Source organism: Carcharodon carcharias, chromosome 11 (genome assembly GCF_017639515.1).
Source record: "Carcharodon carcharias isolate sCarCar2 chromosome 11, sCarCar2.pri, whole genome shotgun sequence".
Lineage (NCBI taxonomy): Eukaryota > Metazoa > Chordata > Chondrichthyes > Lamniformes > Lamnidae > Carcharodon > Carcharodon carcharias.
The window spans coordinates 160,434,097-160,454,989 of record NC_054477.1 but is presented as its reverse complement, the minus strand read 5'-3'; the positions used below and the strand labels follow the sequence as shown (position 1 = coordinate 160,454,989).

Genomic DNA, 20,893 nt, shown 5'->3' with positions numbered 1-20,893 from the left:
TTGTCCAAACGTATAACAAATGTGATAACACAGCTTGATAGAAGATAAGGCACAAAAGAGACACTGCTTTAAAGTTCACTGCTGTTAGGCAGCAATGTGGCACAAGATGACCCACGGATGTGAAGCCACAGAATTAAGGAAAAACTTCATGGCCATGCTCCTCCACAAGTTTTTAAATCAGAGATGAGGAACTTTAATTTTTTTGTTTCCAGATGGCAGGCATGGGGAGGGTTATCTTTTTTTGGTCTGGTTTCCAGTACTCAAGACACCTAACTGCACCCCGACCCCTTCCTTAAATTGAAAGGGATGCTACGCAAACCGGAACAGAAAGTGCATTAATAACAAGCAGTCTGATGAAAAGGAACTCAATTTTGCTAAAACCTATTGGTGCTTCTTAAAGGGAAACTTGAGTGAATCAGTCAGGAAATGTAGCACAGTAGCATTTTTTTGATGGGGCACAAAAGGAAATATTTGTCAAAAACTTTTCAAGTGTTTTTGTATTCTTCCCTCGTTTACTTTGGGCCATAACTTTCCTGAGTGCTAATTGGTGGTCTGTGGGTCGTGGTGGTGGTGGTGGTTGGGCGGGGGGGGGTGTTTTAAGCTCAGCAAAGGGCTCAGTTTCATACCCTTGCGTCCTCATCTCAATGAATTTTGGGCTTGGCACGATGCTGAATTCTTCTTCTGCCGTCTTTGTCTCCATGCTCACTTCATTGGGCACGAGTCCTCTCCCCATTCCACGGATCCTTTTACCCACCTCCAATATTCTCCCTCCACCTGGACCCCTCCTTCTGGATTCTTACCTTCTCTTGATCTTTTCATTGAGAACTGTCAGCATGACATCAGTCATCTCAATTTCTCTGCTCCTCTCACCCACTCTAACCTGTCTCTCTCTGAACTTGCTGCACTTCGTTCACTCAGGTCCAACCCTGACTTTGTTATTAAACCTGCTGACAAGGGTGGTGCTGTTGTTGTCTGGTGCACTGAACTCTACCTCGCAGAGGCTGAGCGTCAACTCGCAGACACTTCCTCCTACCTCACCCTGGACCATGACCCCACCACTGAACATCAAGCCATTGTTTCCAGGATTGTTACTGACCCCATCTCCTCTGGAGATCTTCCTTCCACAGCTTCCAACCTGATAGTCTCCCAACCTCGGACGGCCCGCTTCTACCTCCTACCCAAAATCCACAAACAGGACTGTCCCGGTAGACCAATCGTGTCAGCCTGTTCCTGCCCCATGGAACTCATTTCTGGCTATCTTGACTCCATTCTCTATCCCCTTGTCCAGTCCCTTCCCACCGACATCCGTGATTCCTCTGACACCCTACATCATATCAACAATTTCTAGTTCCCTGGCCTCAACCGCCTCCTCTTCACCATGGACGTCCAATCTCTCTATACCTCCATCCCCCACTGAGATGGTCTGAGGGCTCTGCTTCTTCCTCGAACAGAGGCCCGAACAATCCCCATCCACCACCACTCTCCTCCGTCTGGCTGAACTTGTTCTCTCACTGAACAATTTCTCCTTAAACTCCTCTCACTTCCTCCAAATAAAAGATCTGGCTATGGGTACCCGCATGGGCCCCAGTTATGCCTGTCTCTTTATGGTGTATGTGGAACATTCCTTGTTCCAGTCCTACTCCGGCCCCCTCCCACAACTCTTTCTCCAGTACATTGATGATTGCTTCGGTGCTGCTTCATGCTCTTGTCTGGACCTGGAAAAATTTATTAATTTTGTTTCCAATTTCCACCCCTCCATCATTTTCACATGGTCCATCTCTGACACTTCCTTTCCCTTCCTTGAACTCTCTGTCTCAATTTCTGGTGATAGACTGTCCACCAATATTCATTACAAGCCTACCGACTCCCACAGCTACCTTAACTACAGCTCCTCACACCCCACTTCCTGTAAGGACTCCATCCCATTCTCTCAGTTCCTTCGCCTCTGTCGCAACGGTTCTGATGATGCCACTTTCAAAAACAGTTCCTCTGACATGTCTTCCTTCTTCCTTAACTGAGGTTTTCCACCCACGGTGGTTGACAGGGCCCTCAACCATGTCCGGCCCATTTCCCGCGCATCCGCCCTCACATATTCCTCTCCCTCCCAGAACCATGATAGGGTCCCCCTTGTCCTCACTTATCACCCCACCAGCCTCCGCATTCAAAGGATCATCCTCCACCATTTCCACCAACTCCAGCATGATGCCATCACCAAACACATCTTCCCTTCACCCCCCTGGCGGCATTCCACAGGGATCGTTCCCTCTGGGACACCCTGGTCCACTCCTCCATTACCTCCTACACCTCAACCCTCTCCCACGGCACCTTCCATGCAACCGCAGAAGGTGCAACACCTGCCCCTTTACTTCCCCTCTCCTCACCTTCCATGGGCCCAAACACTCCTTTCAAGTGAAGCAGCATTTCACTTGCACTTCCCTCAATTTAGTCTTTAGTCTACTGCATTCGCTGCTCCCTATGCAGTTTCTTCTACATTGGAGAGACCAAACGCAGACTGGGTGACCGCTTTGCGGAACACCTTCGGTCTGTCCGCAAGCATGACCCAGACCTCCCTGTCGTTTGCCATTTCAACACTCCACCTTGCTCTCATGCCCACATGTCTGTCCTTGGCCTGCTGCAATGATCCAGTGAAGCTCAACACAAACTGGAGGAACAGCACCTCATCTTCCGACTAGGCGCTTTACAGCCTTCCGGACTGAACATTGAGTTCAACAATTTTAGATCATGACTCTCTCCTCCATCCCCACCCCCTTTCCGATCCCCCTTTTCCCCAATAATTTAAACAGATTTTTCTTTTCCCACCTATTTCCATTATTTTTAAATGTATTTCAAGCCATTGTTTTATCTCTACCTTTTAGCCTATTTCGATCCCTTCCCCCAATCTCATCCCCACTGGGGCTATATGTACCTTGCTCGTCCTGCTTCCTACCCTTAATGTCACCTATTAGCACATTCCTTAGATAATATCACCACCTTCAACACCTCTTTGGTTTGCACTTCTGGGCAACTGCCATGCAAACCCTGACCTTTGAAGTTCCGAGAGGGTTTCCCCAGTGCATCTTTGGGGGTACTCCCCAAATCCAGCGCTGGGGAGTTGGGAAGTTACGGCACTTTGACTTTTTAAAATTTGCTTTAATTTTCTGACATTTCAATCATTGACAGTTATGTGTGATGACTTCTATGCAGTTCAGCTGATTTGGAAATGGATAAGAATCCTTGCACTCAGCATTCTCAACCCACCATCTAGGGAAAGCTTTATGGCAGCTTGATTCAAAAGACATTCAATTTAAAAGCAACAGAATCTGTGGAAATCCTGAACAATTTTCTCCTTCCCAACCTCGAGCATTGCGAACATTAGTCACCTGCAATCATACTCAGCAGGGGACCAGTATTAAACTTGGGGTTTTTGTCTAACTCGGATATTACTTTCATAAACTCACTGAACGAGGAGCTATTAGCTATTTCGGTATTTTAGAACAAGGCATGTTTACATCAATGCATTAAAACAGCAACTTAGGATAGTGTTCCTTTTTGATAAGAACTACAGTATTTCAGGTAGGCAAACCCGTACCTTGTAAGGAGATGACTCAATCCTCTCACCAAACAGTACTTGACCGAGGTTTTCCGAGGGGCGCTTCTCCTTGCCCAATTGACAGAAATCAAACCTTTATCAGGAAAAACATTTTCAGGACCTCATCTCATCTGCAATTTTACCAGCTCAACATATCTTTAATTACAGTGCAATGTTTTTATATTATTTGCACATTTAAACACAGCCAGGAAATACACTGAGTTAAGTCAGTAAATATTTTAAATATTCCAAAGACTTTTAATTAAGCTAAATATACTTACGCAGCATATTCATAAGGCAGGACAGATTCCACCGAGTCCAACCTGTTCACAAATAGTTCAATAGCACTCTGGAGGGGGAAAAAGACAAAAAAAAATGAGCAACATTAAAAATCACCTCAGCTTTTGCTACTTGAAGTGTATAAATATACCTTTGGGGTGGAGAATAAGATTAGCAGGCATCATAAAAACCTGTGTCCTACAGAGTAAGACACAGCAGGGTTTTAAACAGCTGAAGCACTGTTACTGCAGCTTTAAAAAAAAATACACAATATTCACAAGTTCAGCATCATTAGTCACTCTTGCTCCTCCATGATTTGTATTGTACTTTTTCCTGCCCAATATTAAACAATAAAATGTGCCCCAGATCATGACAGAGAACCCTTATTCCACCTACCAGTGCTGAATTATGACACATACCAAAATGTCAACTCTCTTCTTTTCAGGAATTATGTCAAAAGTCTGTCCATTGAGAGGAGGCACAGCTCAATACTAAGAAATTATTTATTTGTAGAATAAATCTAAACAAGGTACATACAGATTTTATATACATATAAAATTGCACAGAATTTACTGTACAGAAACAAGCCACTTGGCCCAAATGATCTGTGGTTGTGGTCTGGAAGTGCCTCTCCTCACAAATTTTCATATAACTCTAACCAATATATCCTATTCTTTCCTGCCTTTTGTGTTTATCTAGCTTCTCATTAAATACATCTATGTCGTTCGCCTCAACTACTCCATGTGACAGAGTGTCACATTCACAGCACTCTCTGAGCAAAGAAGTTTCTACTTCTTGTATTTATGGCTCCTTGTTTTGGTTTACCCAAGAGGAGCAATCAAGTTCCTCTGGCCCCTCAGTTATGAAAAATAATGCAGATGTAAACAACAACTTGCATTTATATCACGCCTTTAATATAATAAAACTTCCCAAGATGCTTCACAGGGGCATTATAGAGCAAAATTTGACACCTAGTCACATATGGAGATATTCTGATTGTCAAAAACTTTGTCAAAAAGCAGTTTTAAGGATAGTCTTAAAGGAGGAGATGGGGATAAAGAGGCAGAGAGGTTTAGGGAGAGAATTCCAGAGCTCAGGACCCAGGCAACTGAAGACATGATGGCCAATGGTGGAACAATGGAAATAAGGGATCTCAAGAGGCCAGAATTAGAGTTGAGAGGCTGTAGCAGATTAGAGATCAGGAGGGGCAAGCGTCCATAGAGGTATTTGAAAACAAGAATTTGTGAACCCATTCTACATTTCTAAACATGTGATCGAGTAAATTAGACTTTTAACATGCAGATTGGTTCAGATGCAAACATCGCTCCTTTGGATGGGGGAGTGGGAATGAAGATAGTCAGCTTGAGTGCACAGGAGTTTCTCTGTGGACTAACTTAGTCTTATGTTGATGAGATGGGGGCTCAGACAACTGAATCATCAGTCATAGATAATACTCATATGGTCCACACCTGTCCTTTAATGTTGTGGGGGTGGGGCGGAGTGAGGAGGGGGGAGAGAAAGAGAAAGGCAGCTCCATGAACTGGCCTTACCCAACACATCTGCAGTGTTAATGGAACAGAAGACTACTTGCCATATATTGCAACAAGCCACCACATTGCAATTTCACACAATGCTGAAGATCACTGACAATTCTTTGTTTGCATAAATAACACTTCAAATCTCCAGAGAGTCAAAACACATGCTCACACTGGGTGAGGAAAGGATCACTTCTGACAACATTCTCTATTGTTAGTAACTTGCTGACAGCTCATCATGCTCTCACATAAAGAATGACATTTGGGTGAGGTTATATTGATTTCTTGCTGGGGCTTGTATCTGCACTCCCCAATGTTCAAAGGCAAAACAAACCTAATGTATCCTCTGAGCCCAATATGATAGAAGGATCACCACAAACATTCCTATTTATGGATTGAGCAATCAAGCTTCCTACATCTCAGGATCAATTTCAAAGGAAAAGATTGATTGAAATCCAAATATCTCACAACTTTTCCAGTCTCCTCTACATTAAACATTCAAAGGACTCAGCCAAGAGCGGTTCCTGAAAAGGCTTTTTTTTTAAATCAAGCACTTGTAAAAATAATTTTCCACATTATACTTAAAATGAAATTTCTTTTTGCAGTTAAACTTGTCTCTTACCTTTGCTGCTGAAGAAAACCCTATAGTGGCTGTGCTCATAATGAGAGTAGTCTCAGTGCTATGGTCACATTCAAGCTCCGATATGTTTGCTGCCTTGGCTCACGGCACTAATGCCATGAGAGGCTAACGTTAGCAGCCCCATGCTTCCCAGGCTGAAAGTGGGAGACTGCTGAACTGAACCAGGTAAAGGGAACCGGGAGCCAGCTGGTCTGGATGGTTGTTACCCGTTGTTTTAGGCATCTGTCAGAACTATCTGAACAGCCACAATTACCACTTCTCTTCATTATTGGATCCTCTTTGTATCATCATCCTCCTTGTTAGCTGGTCAATGGGACCAGCAAGAAACCTATTCCTCAGCCTCTACTGATTGAGTGTACCTTTCGTACGCCAGCTAACAATGTCTAACTTACATTTTCCTCTCTTCTAGAGACAGCACAATCTTGACCCTATGAACCGCCTAACAAAACAACCGACCCTGCAGGAAAAATTAAGGATTTGATTCTAAATCTACTGCTTCATGGTGCGTGCGTTGGTATGCCAGTGGCAATTTTAATAAGCAACAAATAATTCCCCATTTCTCTCAAATTCCTAAGCTCTACACTTTCTTACAACTAGCCATTCTTGCCAGTATGTCCAGTTTCATCAGACATACCATGGGGGGTCTCAGAGCCTAGGACACAGGAACTGGCAGCATTGGTAATCCCCTCAACATGGTATGACCTTGTTTGGAGGTGGGGCATGGAAGCCCCAATTTTTGACCCTTCCAGCATACTCCAGAGTAATACTGGTGTAAGGAGCTACACACCAAACAGGTAGAACAAGGTCCTTTTAACGAAAGGCAACTAAATGGTTACCAATAGCCCATTTTCCAGAAAAGCTATTTAAATACTTGCAGCATTTGTTCCTCACAATGAGTCAGGGTTTTTTTTTAAGTAGAAGGATATTCTGCCCATTACTATCAGTGGTACATTTATTGGGACTGGGGGAAGTCTTTGTACCTGGGAGCGAGGCCTAGGGCATGGCAGTGCTGGGAGAGTTTGAGGGTCCCACAGTACTTTGAAGGTTCATAGGATCTGAGCCCAATCCTGGGATTTAGGTGCACTCCTGAAATGGCCCACTGGAAATAGTGCTGGGATCTTAGATCATTGGGGGGGAGGCAGTCTAAGAATCTGGGGACACTGTCGAAAGGAGTCCCAGGTCAGGAATCATTGGCAGGAAGCATTTGGGTTCACCATTCAGCAGCCTTCTACTGAAAAAGGCCCCAAGACAATGGAGCAAAAATTGCTTGTGGCTTCAGATTCTCTGCAAACACCCACACTGCCAGGCTCTGTCCTGTTTTCTTGCCCTCTGGTGTCCATATTAGAGCATTTAAACGCCACAACAGGTTTCCAAATGCTCCCAGAATCTTTTGTCCCCCTATACACCTACCAGTGAATCCATACTCTGGAAAGCCCCTTGCCACTGACCCCAGATTGTTCCTGTATCTCCCTCCTGAATGGCACTGTGGGAGTACCTGGACCATTCAGACTGTACCAGTTCCTGAAAGGGGTTCACCAACACCTTCTCAAGGGCAATTAGGAAAGTGCAATAAATGCTGGCCTTGCTAACTATGCCCAAATCTCAAAAATAACTAGTTTTTTTAAATGTCCAATTTATTCCAAGTTCTTTTGGAAAAAGCATTAAAAAAAAACTTGATGCATGCCAGCAAATATTCAGACTGCACAAATGTGGCTGGTAAACCTTCAACTTTTCTGGAGAAAATATATCCAGTTGAAGCCAGGAGAATGCTCCTCAGTTTCAACATTTTGTTGTTTCAGCTCATCATCAAAGCAGCACAGCAAAAACATGAGATTATCATGGGATAAATGGAGAGCACTACGTGCAGAATCTCTCAGAGGGGGAATTTTAACTGAACTTGCCAGGCGGAGATCCATAGGATAGGGATGAATGCTGGCTTTACATCCCATCCAATGCTACTCTCCATTGATTTCAATAAATTGTAAAATTGGAGTGGGTGTGAAACCAGCATTGCATCAATATCCCAACAAGTAGGATCAGTTAAAATTGCCCCCTTGCATCAGATCACTTAATTTGTTGTTCAGTGAGTCAGAGGACATACTATTTTATAATAGGAGTGATGGCAAGGCTGTTAAAGTAAGAGTGAACGGTGAACTATACACAAGACTTGTATTCTTGTCCATGTGGACAATCGCTCCACCATTGGCGACCGTGTCTTCAGCTGCCAAGGTCCGATGCTCTAGAATTTCCTCCCTGAGCCTCCCTCTTTCTATCATCTTTTTCATCTCTCTTTATTACTTCTTCCTCTTTAAAGCGTACCTCGCCTATCGCAGTGTCTTATGTGGCTCGGTGCCCAATTTTGTTCTACAATGCTCCTGTGAAATGACTTGGGACATTTTACGACATTGTTACTTTTTTTGTTTTTCTTGTTCTTGAACAGATTTATTGCTTTTGGGTCCTTGGTATGGTATGTTCAAATACAAGGATTAACGACTGAATTTCCTCGTGGACAAATAATTAGCGATTTACTAGTGGTCTAGTTGCAGAGCTGAGAGTTTGTGTGTCCTGACCAACATCCCTCCAATCCATACAGTCAATTGGATTTTAATTTCATCACAGACTCCAGACTTACAGGTATAAAAAAACAACTGAACACATTGGCTCATGTTCCTCTTCAATACACTCTGAAAATACTAAGGTAATGTTGAAGAGGAACATGGGCCAGAGTGTTGCGTTTTATTCTGACAACAATTTCTCTAAAGTGAAAACTAACATACTTTATTCTCACTCCAGTATTGAGCATTAAAATCCAGATGGACACTCCAGTGCAATACTGAGGGAGGACTGCAGCGTTAGAGGGGTCAACTTTCAAATGAGACATTAAACCGAGACACATCTGCCCTCTCCAGGATGTAAAAACATCCGACAGCATTATTTCGAAGAAGGATAGGGGAGCCCTGGCCAATATTTGTCCTTCAATCAACAGATTAACTGGTCATTATCACATTGTGGTTTGTGGGATCTTGCTGTGCACAAATTGGCTGCCACATTTCTTACGTTACAGCAGTAACTACACTTCAAAAGTACTTCATCAACGGTGAAGCACTTTGGGACATCCTATAGTTGTGAAAGGTGCTACAGGAATGCATGTTTTTTCTTTCCAGGAAACAGTTTCAAACCCCATGTTCTCCAGGAGTTCTGGCATATTTCTAACATATCCCCACTCACCCTGACAGTTTAGGAATCGAACCAACCAAAACTATCTCAATAGAAAACACATTGATAGTACCAGTGACAGAATTACCTCAAACGGAACAAAAGAGAATACAGTGAAAAGACAAGAGAAAAGTCTGAAAGATAAAATGTCACTGCTCTTACAAGCAATAGTGTCAGAAGTGATGATAGGAAAAAAAAGCTGTAGAATGGTTTACCTCTGTAATATGATTACAGTTTTATTAACTTGGAATCTTAGTGACATCTAGTTGACAGTAATGAAATAGTTATCCAATAATTTTGTTAACTTTAAACCACAACCAGGAAACTATGAACACGGGCCAGTATTTATAAAGTTGTGAACCGCAAGCTTTTCTTTATATTTGTATTAGTTCCACTCCAAGGCTAGAAAAACATCTATCTATCCCCAGCCCTTTCCCACAGTCGTCTTTTTATTTAACTTTTATATCGTCTTCAAATAACCCTGGAACCAAGAGTGCACAACCCATGTTTTAATGAAGGATCGAATAACAAAAGGCCACTCAGCCCATTGTTACACTGCCAGCTCGTTCAAAGGGTTATCCAATTAGATCCACTCCCACACCCTACCTTTTCCCCAGAGGCATGCCAATCCTTCAAAAATATTACCCCTGCAAAATTCATGACCATCAGGTCCATAGACCGTACAGATTTGTGTAAAAGTCAAATTTGAGATCAATTTTTAGGCCAGGAGTCATGATTTTTACATGGGCAATATTTTTGAGGGATTGACATACCTGTGTGATTTGGGCCCAAAAGAGATTGCTGCAATGGAATAAAGTAAAAATAAACAACACTAAAAATTTCATATTGATTCTAACCATCATTTATTTTATAACAAATTATAGCTGTTTGGTAGTACAGAACTTGAGTGTTGCTGAAAAAAGAGACATGTCAAAGCTTTTTGTCTTGCACTCATCAGGGCACTTCACAAGAATGCCAATATAACAATTTATACTATATGTGAAGAGAGCGCTGGTTGGTTGGCAAGTGAACTCTGGTGGAGGTGTTGCCATGGATAATGCACCAGTGATGCTAACTGACAGTTAACTGCCAAGCAATATTTGCAATTTAAACCAGGCAGCTTGATCCTGATTGGTCAAGGCATCACCCTGAGGAATGAGTAAGTGAATGGTTGTCACTTACTTTGTTTAGCTGAAACAGGTGCAATGCGTGCACATGTTCTGTCTGTCTGCAAACAGGGCCCCGTATATTGATATGTGTAGCTTCCAGTACACGCAAATGCGCCACACTTCGAGCCTGACTGACAATTTTAAATTGGCTGTCAGTGTAACTCTTAGCACACTGAGGATTATTTAGTAAATGTTGTCCAATCGCAGAATCTCATCTAATGTTGGACACTGTCATTTTGAGTTTTACAAGCACGAGCTAGTTGGGTATGCTCTGTGCCTTGCCCATTGCGCACAGCGGCTGGGACATGCCGTTTGATATGATCTGCCAGTCTTTGAGATGTATGGCCTACATACCTAGCATCACACTGGCACTGAAATTTATATACCACGTTACTCATTTGTGTGATAGGCAGAACGTCTCTTTGGCTTGACAGCAGCATCCTGTTAGTGGTGAATATCACTCGTGTTGCTACTTCATAGTAGCAGCGTGAAACAGCTAGCTTCACCTGTTGCTCAAATTTTTGAGATACCTTGCCCTTCCAAGGTAATTTGAGGTAGCCTTAGGCCCGTTCATGAGTTGCGTGATTATACAGTGCAAAATGATCTGATCAGGGTAGCCATTATACTGAAGGATGCCTTTGATGTGCCCGATTTCAGCATCAAGCTTGCATGGTGAGCAAATGGCTCAGGCCCTTTTTTGCAAGGTTACTGCTAAGACCAATCTTATAGCCTGTGGAACTGCAAGAATCCTGTATATTGATCAGTGAAGGTAGGCTTGCGGTAGATCTTGGCCGAGAATCTCCTGGCAGATTTCTCAACTAGTACGTCAAGGAAGGGGAGTTTATTTGGGCTGCTCCATTTCATAGGTGAATTTAAGCACAGGGTGGAGTCCATTAAGACATGTAAGGAAATTGTTACATGCAGTCACGGATTTAAATATAGCAAATGTATCATCCACATATCAGAAATATGCGAGGGGTAAGAGGTTAGGTGTTATTCAATCGAAGACATTTCTCATGGGACCCAACAAAGATGTTTGTGAGAGCTGGGTCTACAGGGGGTCCCATGGCAACATCATCTATTTGGGCATACATGGTGTCATTTAAACTGAACTCAACTGCGCGAGTTGCTGACTACATAAGTTCAGTGAATACTGATTCACAGTGATGGTGATCTAGATCACCACGATTTAGTCATGGCGCAGTTATTCTTCAGCATCATTTTTAGTTTATTGGATATCTTTCTCAAGTCTCTATTTTCTTGGAAACATTAAACTCTCTTGCTCCCACACAATTATTAGTCTTCTGGGCAAATGCTACAACTCTCATTTTAAATTTAGCTATTTGTTATTCTTTCTCCAAGGCATCATGATAGATCGTGTGGCACATATTAGGCTTGTTGACTGGCTTGGCGATTGCTGTTGAATTGGCGGAGAGAAAATCTAAAGCTTCCTGTGTGTACTTTCATATTAATAAACTGTAGTAATTACCTGTAAATAATTAATAATCACAAAGCCATTTGATCACTGAAAAATTAGAGTTGACTTTTACACAAGTTTAATGTAAAATCCCAGTTTTTTTAGGCCAAAAATCATGGGTCTGACTTCTACACAAGTATTTACGGTGTTTAACTTTCAGGTCCATACGCAATTGTCTGTTGAAATTGTCTCTTGGGCAACACTTGACTACACCTATTTACCACCCACAGTTAATGTTGGGGAACAGGTGCTTCAGGGCAGATCCCAATTTATGAATGCACTTTTTACATCCTTTACTTCCTCCTTCCTCCACCTGCTGGCATGACTGAATCAAGCTTAACCCACACCCAAAGAAAAATAAAAACAGAGCACCTTTCACAATTTCTGGGCATCTCAAAGCCCATTGAATACTGTCAAAGTGCAATCGCTGTTGTAATGTCAGAATTTCAGCAGATAATTTGTGCGCAACAAGCTCCCACAAACACTAACAAGATAAATGACCAGGTAATGCTTTTTCTTTAAATGATGTTGGTTGAGGGAGGAATATTGCTCAGGACACCAGGGAGAACTCCATTGTTCTTCTTTGAATTAGTGCCACGGGATCTGTTACATCCACCTGAGAGGGGAAAAGGGCTTTCAGTTTAACATCTAATCCAAAAGATAACACCCTCCTTTAGCACAACTCCTTCAGTTGTGACAATGGGGAGCATCAGCCAGGATTTTGATGCTCTGAAGAAGGGTCATACAGGCTCGAATCATTAACTGTTTCTCTCTCCACAGATGCTGTTACACAAGCTGAGTTTTTCCAGCATTTTCTGTTTTTGTTCTGATGTCACTAAATGTCTGACTCAAAAGGCAAGCGCATGACCCACTGATCCACAGCTGATCCCAGCACAGAGAACTTAGACAAGTCAGTTTGGTTGCGACCAAAATGATCACAGAATGAACTTTTGAAATTGAACAAAATATACATACACATACATGCATTTATATAGCACCTTTAACATAATGAAACCATCCCAAGGCACTACATGAGGGCATTATCAAAACAAAATATGACACAAAGCAACATAAGATGATATTAGGGCAAATTACCAAAAGCTTGGCCAAAGAAGTAGGTTTTAAGGGGCGTGTTAAAGGAGAAAAAAAGAGATGGCATTTTAGGGAGTGAATTCCACAGCTCAAAGACCAGGCAGCTGAAGGCACGGCTGCCAATAGTGATTAAAATCGGGGGTGTGCAAGAGGCCAGAATTGGAGAAGCACAAGTATTTTGGAAGGTTTTGGGTCTTGAGGAGATTACATAGACTTGGGGTGGGGGGGGGGGGAGGGATGGATCTGATAAAATCAGGATGTTGCTGACCAGAAGCTGACGTAGGTCAGCAAGTACAGGGGATGATGGACAAATTGGGGCTTGCTGCAAGCGAAGGTATCAAGAGTTTTGGACGACCCACAAACTCTCAAGAGGGGTGGAAGGAGGCTGGCCAACTCTTCTGAAATTAAAAATAAAGGACACTTCGGCCGTGAGGAAGGGGGCGTTGGTGACCAATTGAGTCTGGTGGGGCAGGGCAGGGTGGAGCACTTAAAATCAACCACAACTTACAATTTAGCTTGTGGAGTCAGGACATTATCATTTCTTCACTGGCCGACACTCAGTCCCGGTCAAATCACTCACAAGTGACTTCCCAGGCTCAGTCTCCCACTGGCTGCCCTAGAAACAGGGCAAAAGGTGTCCCTCAAGGGGCACGGGGAGAAACAGTCCGAATAAGGGTCAATCCCTTCAAATACAGGACAGTTGGTCACCCTGGGGGGGGGGGGGGGAAGAATGGAAGACCAGCCAGGAATAAATTGGAACAGTCTGGGTCTGGAGGAACTGTTGACATTTCACCTGCCTGAGTTTCTATCGAGCTGTTGGTAAAAGTCCTGTATGAAGTCAGTCACACAGAGGGGGTGGGGGGGAGGTCATTCGGCCCATCCTGCCTGTGCTGGCCCTCAGAGCTCTCCAATTAGGACTAGTTCCCTGGTGTTTAAAGTGCCTGAAGGGATTTTTTTTTGAATGGAGGGGGCTGTGTTTGAGATGCAGGGTGATTCTAGGCTGCTTATGAGTGGCTGGCTGGCTGGCCGGCCACCGGGGTGGGGGGTTTGGCTGCCCTGCCGCCCGCTTCCTTCCCTCTCACCCGGCGGCGGCCCCCCACCACCCCGACCCCGCCTCCTAAGGGAAGAGGTCTCGGCGCCGGTTACCTTGCAATCGCCGCTCTCCGACTCGCAGAAGCTGACAGGCGCCAAGCCCGGCAGGTAGAAACCTGAAGAGACTCCTAGAGCGGCCGCCAACAGCGCCAGCACCGGGGACAGAGACAAGCCACCTGACGCCATCACCGCCGCCACCTCGATCCCGCTGGGCGCCGGCCGCCGGCCAGCTCCAGCTGCGCGCGCACCTCAGCCCGCCACACATACATACACACACACACACACACCACCCCCCCCTTCCACGACGTCACAAACCCGACACGTCACCAGCAGAGCGCGCGCTGCGCTCTGGGATGCTGGACGAATCCTCCACCATTCGTAAGGATGGCAGCGGGAGCGAAGGGAGTGATAGGGAGACTCATTCAGGATGAAAGCAAGAAACTGCGGAAGCTGGAAATCCAAAACAAGAATAAAAATACCTGGAAAAACTCAGCAGGTCTGACAGCATCTCGGAGAGGAACACATTTTTTTGAAAAATATACTTTATTCATAAAATATCTTGAAGAACATTCCAAAACATTTCACAATCACCATCACTAAAGTACAATCAGATTCAACTTTTACATATGGATCACAAGGAGCATCAATACAATCAATGAATATTACAATCATTTCAATATGGTCAATGCAGACGATCAGACAATGATATTGGGGTTATCAACATACATCATGTTGCACTCTGAGGTGCTTCAATACAACTATAATACAATTAGTATTCAATGCAGACATTCATTTTGAGCTGTACAGCCCGAGGGGCTCTCAACAGTTCCCAGCCCCTCCGTGCACTGTGGCAGAAAGGTCTTAGACAGCGACCCTTCCCCATTGCGCATTTGTGGCGGCTGCCCCAAGCTTTAGTGCGTCCCTCAGTCCTGCACCTTGGAATGTGCAACACTCGGTCGGGGACAGCTCTTTGCGCTGGAAGACCAACAAGTTTCGGGCGGACCAATGAGCGTCTTTCACCAAGGTGATGATCCTCCAGCTGCAGTTGATGTTTGTCTCGGTGTGTGTCCCTGGGAACAGCCCGTAGAGCACAGAGTCCTGTGTCACAGAACTGCTTGGGATGAACCTCGACAGAAACCCCTGCATCTCTCTCCAGACCTTGTTTGCAAAGGCACAGTCCACAAGGAGATGAACAATGGTCTCGTCCCCACCACAGCCACCTCGAGGGCAACGTGCAGAGGGTGTGAGACTCCTGGCGCGTAGGAAGGATCTGACGGGGAAAGCCTTTCTCACCACCAGTCAAGCTACATCTTGGCACTTGTTGGAATGTTCTGGCGATGAGGCATTCTGCCAAATGACTTTGACAGTCTGCTCGAAGAACCATCCCACAGGATCCACCCTTTCCTTTTCCCGCAGGGCCTCTAAGACGTAACGTGCCGACCACTGCCTGATGGACTTGTGGTCAAAGGTGTTTCTCTGCATAAATTTTTCCACGAAGGACAGGCGGTACGGCACGGTCCAACTACTTGGAGCGTTCCGCAGCAGCATGGCCAGACCCATCCTTCGCAACACCGGGGACAGGTAGAAGCTCAGCACGTAGTGACAATTGGTGTTTGCATACCAAGGGTCTACGCACAGCTTGATGTAGCCACACACAAAGGTGACCATCAGCGATGTTGGGCACGTTTTTTCCCCCTTTATCTAGAGGCTTGTACATCACGTCCCTGCGGACACGATCCATTTTCGACCTCCAGATAAAACGAAAGATGGCTTGGGTGATCGCCATCGTGCAGGAGTCTGAAATGGGCCAGACAACAGCGAGAGTGCCTTACACCTGATGACCAGGTTCTTACCCGCAATGGAGAGGGAGCGTCGCTCCCACATGCCCAGTTTTCTTTTCACCATAGACACTCGCTCCTTCCAGTTTCTAACACATGCCCCGGTCCCTCCGAACCATATCCCCAGCACCTTCAGGCCGTCAGCCCTGACAGTGAAGGGGACAAAGGATCGGTCAGCCCAGTTCACAAAGAACATGGCCTCGCTCTTCCCACGATTTACCTTGGCTCCCGAGGCCAGTTCGAACTGGTCGCAGATGTGGATCAGTCTGCGCACCGACAGCGGATCCGAGCAGAAGACGGTGACATCGTCCATGTACAGGGAGGCTTTGACCTGAGTGCCTCCACTGCCTGGGATTGTCACTTCTCATACCCGGATCCTTCCTGATGGACTCAGCAAAGGGTTCTGTGCAACACACGAAAAGGACAGGGGAGAGAGAGCAGCCCTGCCTGACTCCAGATTTAATAGGAAATTTATCTGATTCCCACCCATTGATTGAGACGGCGCTACTGATGTTAGTGTAGAGCAATTGGATCCAATTGCGAATTCCCTCCCAAACCCCATTTTGGAGAGCACATCCACCATCTAGGTGTGCGATATTCTGTCAAAGGCCTTCTCCTGATCCAGGCTGATGAGGCAGGTGTCCACACCCCTGTCCTGTACATAGGCAATCGTATCCCTGAGCAGCACGAGGCTGTCAGAGATCTTCCTGTCCGGCACAGTGCAGGTCTGGTCAGGATGGATCACCAATTCCAGAGTGGACTTGACCCGATTGGCGATGACCTTGGACAGAATTTTATAGTCCACATTCAACAGTGAAATGGGTCTCCAATTTCTAATTTCCTCCCTTTCCGCCTTGTGCTTGTAGATGAGGATGATGATGCCGTTCCTCATGGATTCTGACATGCTGCTGGCCAGAAGCATACTCTCGTACACTTCTAGCAGGTCTGGGCCCATCCAGTCCCACAGAGCTGAATACAGCTCCGCTGGCAAGCCGTCGCTTCCGTGAGTTTTACTCTTCTCGAAGGACTCAAGAGCCTTAGTCAGTTCGTCAGGAGTTAGTGGTTTGTCCAGGCTCTCCCGTATACTGTCGTCTAAGACCTCCGTGATAGAGGACAGGAAGGACTGGGAGGCCGTGCTGTCTGTGGGCTTCACGTCATATAATCCGGCATAAAAGTATTTGCTGATCCTCAAAACGTCTGACTGTGATGACTTTACTGAGCCGTCTTCTTCCTTCAGGCTGCTGATCACAGAGCTCTCTCTGTGTACCTTTTGGAAGAAGAAATGTGAGCACATCTCATCCTGCTCCACGGAGCGGACTCTGGAACGGAAGATGATCTTGGAGGCCTCCGAGGCAAAGATCAAGGCTTGCTGGCTCTTCACATCTTGGAGTGCTTCCTTGACATCGACCCCCATCGAGTGCAACCAGAGCAGATTCTGCATGTTTTTCTGGAGTCGGGACATTTCCCTCTGTTCCTTTCTAGCTTTCTGGGTGCCTTTGAGGATGAAAAACCTCTTGATGTTTCCCTTGATCGCTTCCCACCAGTGCGTCAGGGACTCAAAGAAGGGTTTCACGGTTCTCCAACCTTTGTAATCCCTCTTGAGCTCCGCAATATTCTCTGGGGTCAGCAGTTGCACATTTAGCTTCCATGGCCCCCTGCCCACCCTCTGGTCTTCCTCTAAGTGACAGTCAGCCAGTAGGAGGCAGTGGTCAGAGAAGAATACCGGCTTAAATCGATAGCAAGAAATGATGTAGGGTCAGATGATGTAGAATCTGTGTGGGTAGAGTTGAGGAACTGCAAAGGTAAAAAAACCATAATGGGAGTTATGTACAGGCCTCCGAACAGTAGTCAGGATGTGGGGCATGAGATACACTCAGGAGATAGAAAAGGCGTGTTAGAAAGGCAAGGTTACAGTGATCATGGGGGATTTCAATATGCAGGTAGACTGGGAAAATCAGGTTGGTAGTGGATCCCAAGAAAAGGAATTTGTGGAATGTCTACGAGATGGCTTTTTGGAGCAGCTTGTGGTGGAGCCCACTAGGGAACAGGCAATTCTAGATTTAGTGATGTGTAATGAGGCAGACTTAATAAGGGAGCTTAAGTTGAAGGAACCCTTAGGAGGAAGTGATCATAATATGATAGAATTTACCCTGCAATTTGAGAGGAAAAAGCTGGAATCAGATGTAACGGTATTACAGTTGAATAAAGGCAACTACAGAGGCATGAGGGAGGAGCTGGCCAGAATTGACTGGGAGATGAGCCTAGCAGGAAAGACAGTGGAACAGTAATGGCAGGAGTTTCTGGGAGTAATTTGGGAGACACAGCAAAAATTCATCCCTAGGAAGAAGAAGCATACTAAAGGGAGGACGAGGCAACCATGGCTGACAAGGGAAGTCAGGGACAGCATAAAAACTAAAGAGAAAGCATACAATGCGGTGAAGAGCAGTGAGAAACCAGGGGATTGGGAAGCCTACAAAGACCAACAGAGGACAACTGAAAAAGAAATAAGGGGGGAGAAGATTAAATATGAGGGTTAACTAGCCAGTAATATAAAAGAAGATTGCAAGAGTTTTTTTAGATGTATAAAAGGTAAGAGAGAGGCAAAAGTGGACATTGGACCGCTGGAAAATGACACTGGAGAAGAAGTGGTGGGGAACAAAGAAATGGCGGAGGAACTGAATAGGTACTTTGGGTCAGTCTTCACAGTGGAAGACAGAAGTGACATCCCCAAAGTTCAAGAGATTCAGGGGGCAGAGGTGAGTATGGTGGCCATTACCAAGGAGAAAGTGCTAGGAAAACTAAATGGTTTGAACGTGGATAAATCACCTGGACCAGATGGATTACAGCCCAGAGTTTTGAAGAAGATAGCTGAAGAGATAGTGGAGGCTTTAGTGCTGATCTTTCAGGAATCACTGGAGTCAGGGAGGGTCCCAGAGGACCGGAAAATCGCTAATGTAACCCCCCTGTTTAAGAAGGGAGTGAGGCAAAAGGTGGGAAATTACAGGCCGATTAGCCTGACCTCGGTCGTTGGTAAGATTTTAGAGTCCATTATTAAGGATGAGATTTCAGAATACTTGGAAGTGCATGGTAGAATCGGGCAAAGTCAGCATGGTTTCATCAAGGGGAGGTCATGCCTGACAAATCTGTTAGAATTCTTTGAGGAGGTAACGAGTAAATTAGACAAAGGAGAGCCAATGGATGTTACCTACTTGGACTTCCAGAAGGCAGAGAGTGGGGATAAGGGGGTCCTTCATCAGGATGGCAGTAGGTGACTAGTGGAGTTCCGCAGGGGTCAGTGTTGGGACCACAACTTTTTACTTTATACATTAATAACAAAAACAGAATTACCTGGAAAAACTCAACAGGTCTGGCAGCATCAGCGGAGAAGAAAAGAGTTGACATTTCGAGTCCTCATGACCCTTCCAGGAAGGGTCGGGTCATGAGGACTGGAAACGTCAACTCTTTTCTTCTCCACAGATGCTGCCAGACCTGCTGAGTTTTTCCAGGTAATTCTGTTTTTATCTTGGATTTCCAGCATCCGCAGTTTTTTATTTTTATACATTAATGACCTAGATGAAGGAACTGAGGGCATCCTGGCTAAGTTTGCAGATGATACAAAGATAGGTGGAGAGACAGGTAGTGTTGAGGAGGTGGGGAGGCTGCAGAAGGATTTGGACAGGTTAGGAGAATGGGCAATGAAGTGGCAGATGGAATACAACGTGGGGAAGTGTGAGGTCATGCACTTTGGTAGGAAGAATAGAGGCATAGACTATTTTCTAAATGGGGAGAGAATTCAGAAATCTGGAGTGCAAAGGGACTTTGGAGTCCTAGTCCAGGATTCTCTTAAGGTTAACTTGCAGGTTGAGTCGGTAGTTAGGAAGGCAAATGCAATGTTGGCATTTATTTCGAGAGGACTAGAATATAAAATCAGGGATGTGCTGCTGAGGCTTTATAAGTCTCTGGTCGGACCACATTTAGAATATTGTGAGCAATTTTGGGCCCCGTATCTCAGGAAGGATGTGCTGGCCCTGGAGAGGGTCCAGATGAGGTTCACGAGAATGATCCCAGGAATGAAAGGCTTAACATATGATAAACGTTTGAGAATTCTGGGTCTATACTCAATGGAGTTTAGGAGGATGAGGGGGGATCTGACTGAAACTTACAGAATACTGAAAGGCCTGGATAGAGTGGACGTGGGGAAGATGTTTCCATTAGTAGGAGAGACTAGTACCCGAGTGCACAGCCTCAGAGTAAAGGGAAGACCTTTTAGAACAGAGGTGAGGAGAAACTTCTTTAGCCAGAGAGTGGTGAATCTATGGAATTCATTGTCACAGAAGGCTGTGGAGGCCAGGTCATTGAGTGTATTTAAGACCGAGACAGATAGGTTCTTGATTGGTAAGGTGATCAAAGGTTACAGGGAGAAGGCGTGAGAATGGAGTTGAGGAACTTATCAGCCATGATTGAATGGCGGAGCAGACTTGATGGGCTGAATGGCCTAATTTCTGCTCCTACGTCTTATGGTTTAATTGACGTCGGTGGATCTGACTGCAAACGCACGGGACACAAACAGCAAGTCTATCCTGGAATGGATAGACCCGTCTGGCTGCGACCAGGTGTATCTACGCTGCGCTCCGTCTGCAGGGTTGCTGAAGACGTCATGCAGCTTGGCATCCTTAACTGTTTCCATCAGGGATCTGGACGTAGCGTCCAATCTGCTGTCGGCCCTGCCGGATCGTCCAGCCACATCGATGATGCAGTTGATGCTGATAAACCGCCAGCTGCTCAGCCCCTCGTGTCGGGGCGTAGACATTAATTAACCAGAGTGGAGCATTCTTGTACATTACGTCTGCTATGAGGAGGCACCCGCCCACCACCTCCTTAACCTGGGAGACGGTGAAGTTGCCTCCCCGCAGCAGAATCCCCAGGCCGGAGGAACGAGAGTCGTTTCCTCCCGACCAGATCGATG

At 45.4% G+C, this 20,893-nt stretch overlaps 1 protein-coding gene across 1 annotated transcript in view; it reads right to left on the bottom strand.

Annotated features, from left to right (window-relative positions):
- tm9sf2 (transmembrane 9 superfamily member 2) overlaps positions 1-14,345 on the bottom strand; it is a 47,718-nt gene extending 33,373 nt beyond the window's left edge. Inside the window, exons 1-3 of the mRNA XM_041199616.1 lie at positions 14,144-14,345; positions 3,871-3,938; positions 3,590-3,683 (exon numbers count right to left, since the gene is read on the bottom strand). Of these exons, the coding sequence (XP_041055550.1) occupies positions 3,590-3,683; positions 3,871-3,938; positions 14,144-14,275 (294 nt within the window). The 5' untranslated portion in view covers positions 14,276-14,345. The remainder of the gene's footprint in view (positions 1-3,589; positions 3,684-3,870; positions 3,939-14,143) is intronic.
- Positions 14,346-20,893: the final 6,548 nt, after the last annotated feature.